This window comes from Botryllus schlosseri, chromosome 5 (assembly GCF_051294905.1).
Source record: "Botryllus schlosseri isolate E-star chromosome 5, Bs_hap1, whole genome shotgun sequence".
NCBI lineage: Eukaryota > Metazoa > Chordata > Ascidiacea > Stolidobranchia > Styelidae > Botryllus > Botryllus schlosseri.
This window is the reverse complement of record NC_137240.1, coordinates 4,497,051-4,507,617: the sequence shown is the minus strand read 5'-3', so window position 1 is coordinate 4,507,617 and position 10,567 is coordinate 4,497,051. Positions and strand designations below refer to the sequence as shown.

At 40.5% G+C, this 10,567-nt stretch overlaps 1 protein-coding gene across 1 annotated transcript; it reads right to left on the bottom strand.

Annotated features, from left to right (window-relative positions):
- Positions 1 to 3,804: 3,804 nt before the first annotated feature.
- Positions 3,805 to 6,041, bottom strand: LOC145438677 (carbohydrate sulfotransferase 1-like). The gene has a single exon (XM_080316028.1). The coding sequence runs from the start codon at positions 5,660 to 5,662 to the stop codon at positions 4,355 to 4,357; it is 1,308 nt and encodes a 435-aa protein (XP_080172154.1). The 5' UTR covers positions 5,663 to 6,041; the 3' UTR covers positions 3,805 to 4,354.
- Between the last annotated feature and the right edge of the window lie 4,526 nt (positions 6,042 to 10,567).

Below are 10,567 nucleotides of genomic sequence, written 5' to 3'. Positions count from 1 at the left end.
TGTTACGACATACTTTGCTACATTGACGTTATTTCGAATTTGAATTACGCATCTCATATACTGCATAATCGCCGGCTATCAATGAATTGGTCTATGCCTCTATGGTTTTAGTTCACGCAGCAACAATAAAAAATACGTTTTGTGTTTTGAATTCCAAGCAACATTTCGCGGGCCACACAAAATAGCTTGCGGGCCGCACTTTGCTCAGGTCTGATCTAGACTATAGACTAGACACGTGTATAGACAAAATACATAAATGTGATGCTTATTCGCGCCATTTAACAATTCAGGATCAAAGACTGTGGTACAACAGCATATCGAGTCATGTAAATGAAAGTGAGTATAAAACCTGTACGACTCCACCGCCATGTTCAGCAGGTGCCGTTATACAATCTAACTAAAACTTGTATTGTATAACTATTATTTTCTAGGACCGCACATCGTACACGGACAAGCCCATGGAGATGAGTCACTGTCGTATCTCTCACGGGAAAACTGTATGATGCTCTTAATTACACGCGGATAGATGTCACCAGCACATCCTTCTTCGAAGATGATGATATTGCTGATTTGTTGCTAGCGTTAAAACTGATAGTTGGTGGATGGTAGGATCGTTTATCATGCATAGCGTTTGATGTTATATTTGTGGTGCCCGGATAAGAAGATCTCTCACCAAGGAGGAAGCGGCGCAAGGAACGGTCGAATAACCTCTAATATTTCTGCAGGACCGAGAGATATCATTCATTTTTTAATACTACAAGAACTGACCCGAAACAGCATATAGGATGACTTCAAGCATTGTAATCTATAAAATTACGGAAAATGTAATCTATAAAATGAAGGATAAACCGAACATTCCGAATTTTACTGGAGAATTCTACTGAATAAGAATCATTGTATAGTTCAGTAACACTTCATGATAGTCTATGAGTCCACGGGGTGTTCAGTTTTCACAGAAAATCGTATAACAAAAAGGTTCGGCACTGCTACCGGCCGAGCAACATGTTCAACATCTCAAAAATGGATCGGGAATTCCCTGCAGTCACTACAAGTCGTTTCGACACCTTATTATATCTTTTCATTGTATCGCAATCTTGTGTGACGTTTCGAATTGATGAAATTATACATAGAACTGAGACTGAATATGTCAAAATTGCTCAGACATTAGATCAGACCGTGTTACTATTGATAACTGTAACGGCAAGACTTCCAGTCCAAACCCCTTTCAGACTCGCAATACTCTACACGCATTAACATAGTTGTAGAAGTGATTTTGTTACATGATCTTGATTATGTTTAGTCTGGATGGCTTCCTATTATTTGAGTTCGCAAAAGCACATGGTCGTTTCTCCTTGTCGCTATAGGGCAGGGGTTCTCAACCTGGGGGGCGTGAAACATCTGAAGGGGGGCGCGAAGAAGCAGTCACCTGAAAAAAATTTTCGCGCTACGCGCGATTTACCTCCAATACACGCGTGTTTCTCTCCATATAGACCCGATTTCATATTTTTTATTCTCTCATCAACATTCATAACCGACCATACCACCAAACAATCTGTTGCGGTTTCTAGCATCCCAGTTGGATTTTGTGATATGACGATAAGGGGGGCGCGAAATTTTTCATTATCAAAAAGGTGGGCGTGTCTAAAAAAAGGTTGAGAACCTCTGCTATAGGGGTATCAGGTGTGAAGATGAGTAGTTTGGTGCGACATGACGTTACTTTGGTTGCTCCATTGATTGTTTGTAAAGTGAAGATGCCAGATTTTCCGCCTATCTTGCCGAGACTAACCACGACATGCATTATTCCGTGTTAACTGCTTTAGTGATTGGTCAGAAATGGTTACCTTGATACTTATTTTTCACATACAATATATATTGCCATGTTCTGTTGTATATATATGATTATTCGCTTGGATTAATTGATTGATTGCATTAAAGGGATAGTAATTTGTCCAACGACATAACACTGTTTAGATACTGAGACGCCGGTATAAATAGTTCCGTATACTAAGACTTTCATCAATTCAAAGCACCTTGATTGCGATAAAATGAAAGGATATGGGACGGGTCGAAATGAGTGGAAGTAATCTTTCAATCAAACTCCAACCTTGGCTTAGAACATGTGAAAAAGAGACATGTACACTGAAGTAAAAGTAACAGACGACAATACACAAAGGACACGAGATGAAAACGAAGTGACATATATAGATATATAAGTATGCGAAACAGATGGTCCGTGGACATATGAGCAATTGAGCATGCGACATTACGGCATGCGAGACTTCGGCATGCGACAATTTGGCATGCGACACATGAGCATGTGGGTTAAATTACGGGTTAGGGGTAGGTTAGGGTTGGATTCATGGTTGGGTTAGGGTTAGGCTTTAGGTTAGGTTAGGCTAGGTTAGGTTAGGTTAGGCTATGTTTCGGGCAAGAGTAAGTTTTTGGGTTATACCAGCGGTTCTCAACCTTTTTTGACACGCGCCTCCCTTGGCGATGGTCAAAAAAATCGCGCCCCCCTGCCCCCCTTACATTTATCCTCATGTCAAAAAGAGCACATCATCTAATATCGAGGTGGGCAACCTTCCTGCTAATCATGGCCGCATTTCGATTACTTATAGCCTAAGGCGGCATTCCAGGGCATAGCCGCAATGAACGATCTGGACGCAAAATACCTATGGTAAACTGTCCATATCCATTCCCGGTGAACTCCGGACTATTCTACTTTTCACAAAGGCCTACTGCACGCACCGAAGTCGCGAGTGGCAATGTTATGAATAGTTGCTGGGAGTGCATATTGTCGCGCCTAGCGCGAAAATTTTTCAGAGCCGCGAATGAATTGTTATTTCTTGAGGATTCCCATTCCTGCTCCAATAAAAGGGCGCTACTGCATTAAAATCGAAAAATGAAGACTTGTTGAATTGCGCGGAGCGCGAAGAAAATTTCAAGATTAAATAAAATCTATCGAAAATTCGGGAGTGAATTCGTAATTGCAATTTGCATGTCTACGGCTGCCAACACATACCAATTGAATTAGGCGTCGACGGTCGCACAAATTCCCTTCTACGGCTGTATGCGGCCGTGCGGGCTGCCCACCCCTGATCTAATAGTATACACAAGGTATATCTTACGCCAGTTTTGAATCCGCATTGCAGTTGTTTAGTCTTTTACATTGCTGACAAACCTCCCCAAACTTGTTTGAAAATAACAAAAAAAAAAACATTGAAAAGGACATCAATTAATTTCAAGGTAGCCAAAGTGAGGGCGAAACTGGGCAACCTATATTGCATCTAAGTCTGTCTTAGGCAGTGCAGTTCGCCAGCTATCAACAACAGCTACCTAGCGCACAGAGATTTAGGCTACTGCTAAAGCTATAAAGTAATGAATGACTTGCACGTAGGAATTTCACTAAATCTTCAAAGAATATCAAAAATTTGCTCAAATGAAGTTGAAGTCAGCCTATACTCCGTTGAGCGCGACTGCTGGAGTTTGAGTTTGGCAAGCTTTCTAGAATACCAATTAAGTTTAATCTTCCATAATCGTATCTTTAGAATGGCTGTGAAACACATGTTTAGTCACAATTTATACAGACATTGACAAAATTGACAAAAATTTCTCGCACCCCCCAGGTTGAGAACCCCTGGGTTATACAGTCGCATGCTGAAGTGACGGATGCTGATGTGTTCCATGCTGAACTGTCGTTTTCCATTGTGTCGCATGCTGATATGTCGGGCAACCGAAACAGATACGTCATATCGACGACCGGTAACTCCAAGCTCAGACTAGTATTCATCCGATAAAACCTGCTCGTATTTTGACCCGAATGCCATAATTGTGTTATTACTTAAAAAAACATGTAGTATGAACATGTACGGACGATTTACACCCGATATAGTCGATGAATACGATATGAAATACGCTCGAAATCGTTCAACAGCTATAGTACGTAGGTATAGATATATCATTGGTACGAAATGGATGTTCTGGTGATGATGACCGCGGACTGTAAAAATACTACATATCGACGTAGTCCTGGTCAGAGATATTTTTAGTCCGTTTAAGACTGGGACGGAAGCCTTTTTCATCGAGCAACTAAATTTACCCTGTATTTTCAATTGTCAATACCAATTCACCGTGACGTCACAATGAAATATCGCTGACGTCATGTTCAAGAACCCCCCCCCCCCCCAAAAAAAAACATGTTTTAAACAAGGGCCATGTTTTAAACATGATAGTTTTATATTGGTTTTTTGTTTTAAATGCAACCCTGAGAGTTTCTACATTCCTCATATCACGTATGTTTCGAATACCAAACCTTTTGAGCACCGCGAGTCAAACGTTCGCACCATCGCCAATTTTAACGATGGTCACCAATCATATTAGGCCCTAAGAAAATTCTATCAAAGGAATATAGCTTGCAAGATATGTTTCGAAGATGCTGCTCTGAGCCTACTGGTACATAACCGAAGCCTTCCATTCCAGCGGCACAGTGATTCTGTATTAGGGCGGTATTGGCAAACGATTGTTTTTGACGCCATTCTGTCAACACCCGCCGCGAGTCTCTTTTCGTTCCGAAGAAATACTCATTTCTTGTCGACTTATGATTAGTTGAGCGTTTCAACCAGTCGAAAACATCGTTATCAATATTCAATCCCACGAAATCGTAAATATTCTTCATGGCTTCTTTCGGGTATTCGCTAATGTACTCGTGGGACAGGCGAATGAAGTTGTTGCTCCATAACTTATGCGTGCTTTCATTGCACATTCTTTGTTTATCGTCTCGAGAATCGCCGGCAATACAATGCTCATAGAACAACGAATCATTTTGGTACTTGAGACACAATTTGTCAACGAATGATTTGATGGCTGTGACAGATGCATTCGCCATCTTCATCTGAGAAGGTATCACGGCCCTTGGATCCCGCACCAGCTGAATTACTTTTAGATTCAAACTTTCGTCCTGTAGAAGTGTAGTAATATACGACAGAGACGGTAATTTTACGATTTTTGCGACGGTAAAAAGACTTCGACCGCAAACTGTACTTAACACCTTAGTGTCGAAAGTTTTAGCGAGACAATGTGGGTGTTTCCGCTTACATAATTCCGTGTTTCTCCACAGAAACTTGCTTCTAGTGTGGAAACACACGTTACTGCGACAATTAGAATATTGGTCGTTGATATATTGTTTGTATATATGAGGAATTCGGTCGTAATTGCAATGAAAATGGTCTTTGAGGACTGTTTCCGAGACCGAGGAACTGTCATTCGAAGAAAAGTCAACGCCATGCAACGGCTCAAACAGATAATACACGCTCGGGTGCTGATTGAAAAATTCCCCGAGAAAAGTAGAGCCCGATCTCGTGGCAGAATATATCAAAACCGCGTTTCTTCGTGGAGCACGCGCGCGATTGAAAAGGCAAGTGAAGTTTTGGTGGTCTTCGGGCTGTTTAGACGAGTTATCTGTCGATAAATACGTCAACGCTTTGTTGATTCCATCAACGTTAATCTTATTGATGTACAGTCCAAGGGTGGATTTCCAACTTTCATGTTGATCCAAGTTGTCCTGCGGGTCTTTACCGTGCATTTTCGGAGACATATAACCGAAACTTAGCAAGCACACGAGGATAGCGACGGCGACAACGCAAATGATGTTTCTGCGGGTCATCGCAAAGTCGATTTCTGTAGTGTAGCCTACTTTCTGCTGTCAAACATCCCTGCTGCTATGTTCGTAGGCCTTTGCGGTTTCCATTGGGATATCTAGCTGAATTCTTATCGCTGAAAGTTCATAGTCGGTTTAGTCAAGTTCATAGACCGACCTTATCGTTTAGTTTTGTACTGGATCGACAAGTGGTGACAACACTTAATCACCACTTGTCATACCATAGCCTATGATATAGCCATAGGCTATGGTCGTGTACAGTGCTCTCCTATTATGGCACCCTTGAGATTCAAACAATGCTCGGTGACACTTGCGTCAGTTGAGTGGGATTATTGGTTCAGCAACACAATTGTTACTCGTTTCTTACCTTCGTTTGATGACCGATTAGTTAACGAATTACATGCAAAACCGGTAGTGAATAAGGATACTGAACACCACGTCACAACAATTTATTATGAACTTAACGCGCGTATGAGAAAGCATTGCTCTCATTTTCAGAAATCAGCGGATTCAAATTGAAATACTACTTCGGTGTTTCTGCTTCAAATCGAAGTTAAAGTCCACATACAGAATTCATTCCGTGTCACATTTTCTCGTTTACACCACGTATGTTGAAAAGCAAGCACACTGATGCATCGTTGCAAAGCGCGGGTATGAGGTTTATGTGACAGATAAAATCATTGTTACCTACTGTATTTCATGCTGGACTAATAAAAGAACTCTCTCTCTCTCTTCTTAGTTATTGACCAAACTGCACAATACTACAATAGTAACGCACCACTGAGGGGGGAAGGGGGAGGGCAATAGTCAAAACATGGTATTCCAACATATCTCAATATCGCCAGGGACCACGGACTTTTATGAAATGCCAGAACCCATTGGCCAAGAATCATTTGTAAAACCTTTCCACACTGGTCAAGTAACGCACTCAGATTCATTATTTCAACGCAATTGTTATACTTTAATTTCTTATGGCCAAAGGACGTATTTGACAGAAAAAAAACGAAATTTGTTTACAGAGCAATAGCCATGGGAAAGTTGCATATAAATTCTTGTCTATTTATAGATTCGCAGTAAATTTCAAGCACCTCAATGGAAACTGTTCACTGTAAAGTGATTCAACAAAAGAAAACTGGTATCATAATAGCAGAGATTGGATTAGTAACTACAATATTTTCCCGCGTGCACACGGGAGTGAATCGCGACTGATCAATAGACTCATCAAGTTAACTATAGGATCTATCACAGTGGTTCCCAACCTTTTAGTCTTTATTCCCCACATCAGATTTATTCCGAGTCTTCAGCATTTCCCACCCAAAACTATCGCCGTATTTCCTCTTAATCTTTGTCTTTACGGAGCAGCTATTTGTTTGTAACGGTAATCGCGCATGTGTCTACAGAAATGTTTAGAGCAGGGGTGTCAAACTCAACTTGGGCAGCGGGTCGGATTCAAGAATTTTTGTCGCTCGCGGGCCGGACCAGTCAAATAATTTCAATATGCTACGTCGAAATCGATGGCTTTGCTTTTCACTGGAATGCTTTACTTTCAATGCTATGCAAAATAGTATTTTATATCATTGAATATGTAGGCTCGGGACTATATATTCAAGCAACACCGTTATTCGCAAACAATGGAATTGGCAACAATGCAACAATTGGCCGATTTAATGCATGGAATGCATGTAATGCTGTAACGAGAATATAATTGAAATATTTATATGCCTGTTTTAGTCGACATGCGTCGTGGGTCCGACATATTCGTGGTGAGGAATATGCTGGATTATTTACGTCGAATTATTTAGTACTAAGTCTCAACTTCTGTTAAAAATCTGCCGGATAATGAGATTATTATTTTTCAATTTACTCAGAATGGCCTCGCGGGCCGCATGAAATGGTCTGACGGGCCGGATACGGCCCGCGGGCCGTATGTTTGACACCCCTAGTTTAGACTTTATCATGTATATTAGAGGTCTCAAACTCAAATGTGCTCGCGGGCCAATTTCCTAGTTTTTGATGACGCCGCGGGCCGCAGCATAAATAATAGGGATATTCGATGCATAATTTCCAAGTAGGCCTTATTTGACGTACAATGTATACAGGCACTCCACAATCATCGTGAAAATATAATTTACTATTGTATTATTCACTCTTCACACGGAAAAAATCACGTTCTAATATATTTGAATAAAATTGATCTTGTGCCGGGCCTAATTTTTTTAATTAATGAGTTATAGACATCATACGAGAGGATGCATCATGACATCGTAAAACTGTCGGGTTATTATATTACAGCTAGCGGAACTTTGACGTGCCACAATTTTATGTAGAATATTTTAAAATATACTGAAGATTGATCTGATATTAGAGCATTTGAGCGGTGTGGCCTAATCCCGGTTTTGATATAGTCGTGATAATTATAAGCCATTGTTGGTGCCAAAGTCAAATTAAATCAGCGTTAGATTTTGCCTTCGATTATTATTGGAACATATCAATAACAACTTAAATATAATCATTATTGAACCATAGTAATTGTACTGTTTATTAACCTTTTTAGCGATCGTACCCCTTAGCATTCCAATGAGATTTCTTGTAGCCCCTGTCTGATTTAAACCACATTGTAGAGGTTTCAGTGATTTTTATAGTAGTTCTAGGATGAGATTTAGGTTCTTATATCTAAAATGATATGTTACTTGAATATATTGTTGATTACTTGAAATTCCAAAATGCTGTCGCGGGCCGCGTGTTTTAGACCTCTGATGTATATAATTGGGTTACCATAGGCTACGTCCTCTTTTAAGAGGAGTTGTCCTCTTTTTTTGACATGTCCTATTTTTTGAGAATTTTGGTCCAATGTTCCTGCAAATTGGACTGAGATATAGGAAATCAGCGGCCAAATGACGGTCCGACGGGTTTTTCGAGACTTGGGCCAGAAAAATGACACACAGTGTTACTAATCAAAGATAGCTTACAAAATATCGAGGTTAGAAATGTGAGCTTTGTGACTTTCGTCACAGGAAACAACGCAACATTTGCGGAATCTCTACGAAGTCACGAAATTTAAATCCACCTTACTCTCGACGCCGGCAGACAAACATTTTCAGGCAAATTTGATCCGATATTGTCTTCTTACACGCCTTGCCATACATTGGCTGTGGCTGATATTGCAAAATGATTATTATCGACTGATTAGTGATCATCCTGATATATATTACTGATATTTTTGATTCTTTTTCACGTTTATTTCATATTATAGGCTATGTCTATTGCCCTAGGTAAAAGTACAAAACCGTGTACTAAGTCATGCAATATCGTATAACAGTGCTTTTCAATCTTTTTGAGCTCCATTCGCCTTTTTAAAAATTTCATTCGCATCAGCCAGCCGGAATTTATTACACAAAAAGAATATGAAGAAACTTATCACTTTTGCATTCGAAAAGCTTCTTGGAGGTACAGAGCTTCATTATTTTACATTCATCGTATCGTAATATTGATTATTCAAGTACTAAAATCACTGCAGTGGAAAAATCAGTAAAAAATTCCGTTGTTCTCAAGGTGTTCGTTGCTTTTTCCGGAGTATCGTGCAGTGATTTTTTTCGAACCCACGAACAATATCACTTTTCCACTAAATCGACCTGTTACGTCATCGCGATGTGAATGTGTTCGTATTCAGAACGCACAAAAGAGTGAAACTGCACTTGAATCGTAGCATCAATGTTGCGACTAGCACCTTTGGTTCATTTTCTGACAACATTCGAAAAGATGCTTCACCGTACTAAGGTATGTTAGCCGATTGGATGGTATGGTGGGCGTTAAAAACAGGAATGCATTGATATACTAACCCACACAATCCGATTAATTGATTACGATTATTTATGAATAGGCTAAGGCAGGGGTGGCCAACCTTTTCGGCCAAAGGGCCACATTCCATTGACGAACAATCGCGCGAGCCACTAGCCTCGCTAAGCGCGAAAAATTTTCAAAGTTTATAGGTCAATATTATTGTTACTGGAGTATATTGCGGGTCTGCTGTATATTGCCGGGCTCAGTTTGCAAGAACTGGACTATTCGACCCCTGGACATATCGATATCGAAAGCTTCGGCCAACATGCGTCAATCTTTTAATGCCTATGTTTCATCGTCGACGGTCTTTCTGCGAGTGCAAACGCAAGGTCGCATGTTGGACGACACTTCCTCTCGTAATTGCGATTGTAATTAGACTTAATCTGGTACATCAGGCGTTCGTTCATTTTCAGGAGGGGGTAACAATATTAAAAGCAAGAAATCGAGTGACAACATATTGCGGAAAGCGTGAAGAAAATTTTTACTCTAGATAAACCTACCGCAGAATATTTTGCTTCATTGTAATGTACAAATATCTACCGGAATTTGACTGGCCCATGGATCTGCTAATGCGTCGGAGCTGATATTTTAGTCGTCACATCCCAAGTGTTGGGGCCAGACTAATCAAATTTTTGGTTGGCTATACAAGTTCACAATCTGGGCAATCCATTTTTGGTAATATTACTAATCTCTAAAATTACTTCGCGGGCCACTCAAAACCTTCTCGCGGGCCACTTGTGACCCGCGGGCCACGGGTTGGCCGGCCCTGGGCTAAGGCTTCACTCACCTTCTTATCTATGCAATACACAAATCTACATATCTTTCAGGAACAACGTGCGGTATCCTTGTGGTAGTCAAAGCCAAGGCTTACATCTTCTTGCATAATTATTACTTACACAAGATTTATGACTAACACACAGTGATATCTGCCAGGGTTGCCAAGTGCGGGATGGCGCTCGGGGCAATCGTACAATTTGGCAAACTGACTGAAATAATGCGAAATTATCTTTAAGATCCCAAATATCCTTATACATATGAAAGCTTCAACAGTCTAATTAGGCGTACATTAGG

Excerpts from the sequence above, each read along its gene's own strand:
- LOC145438677 (XM_080316028.1), bottom strand. The coding sequence starts at position 5,662 with ATGACCCGCAGAAACATCATTTGCGTTGTCGCCGTCGCTATCCTCGTG.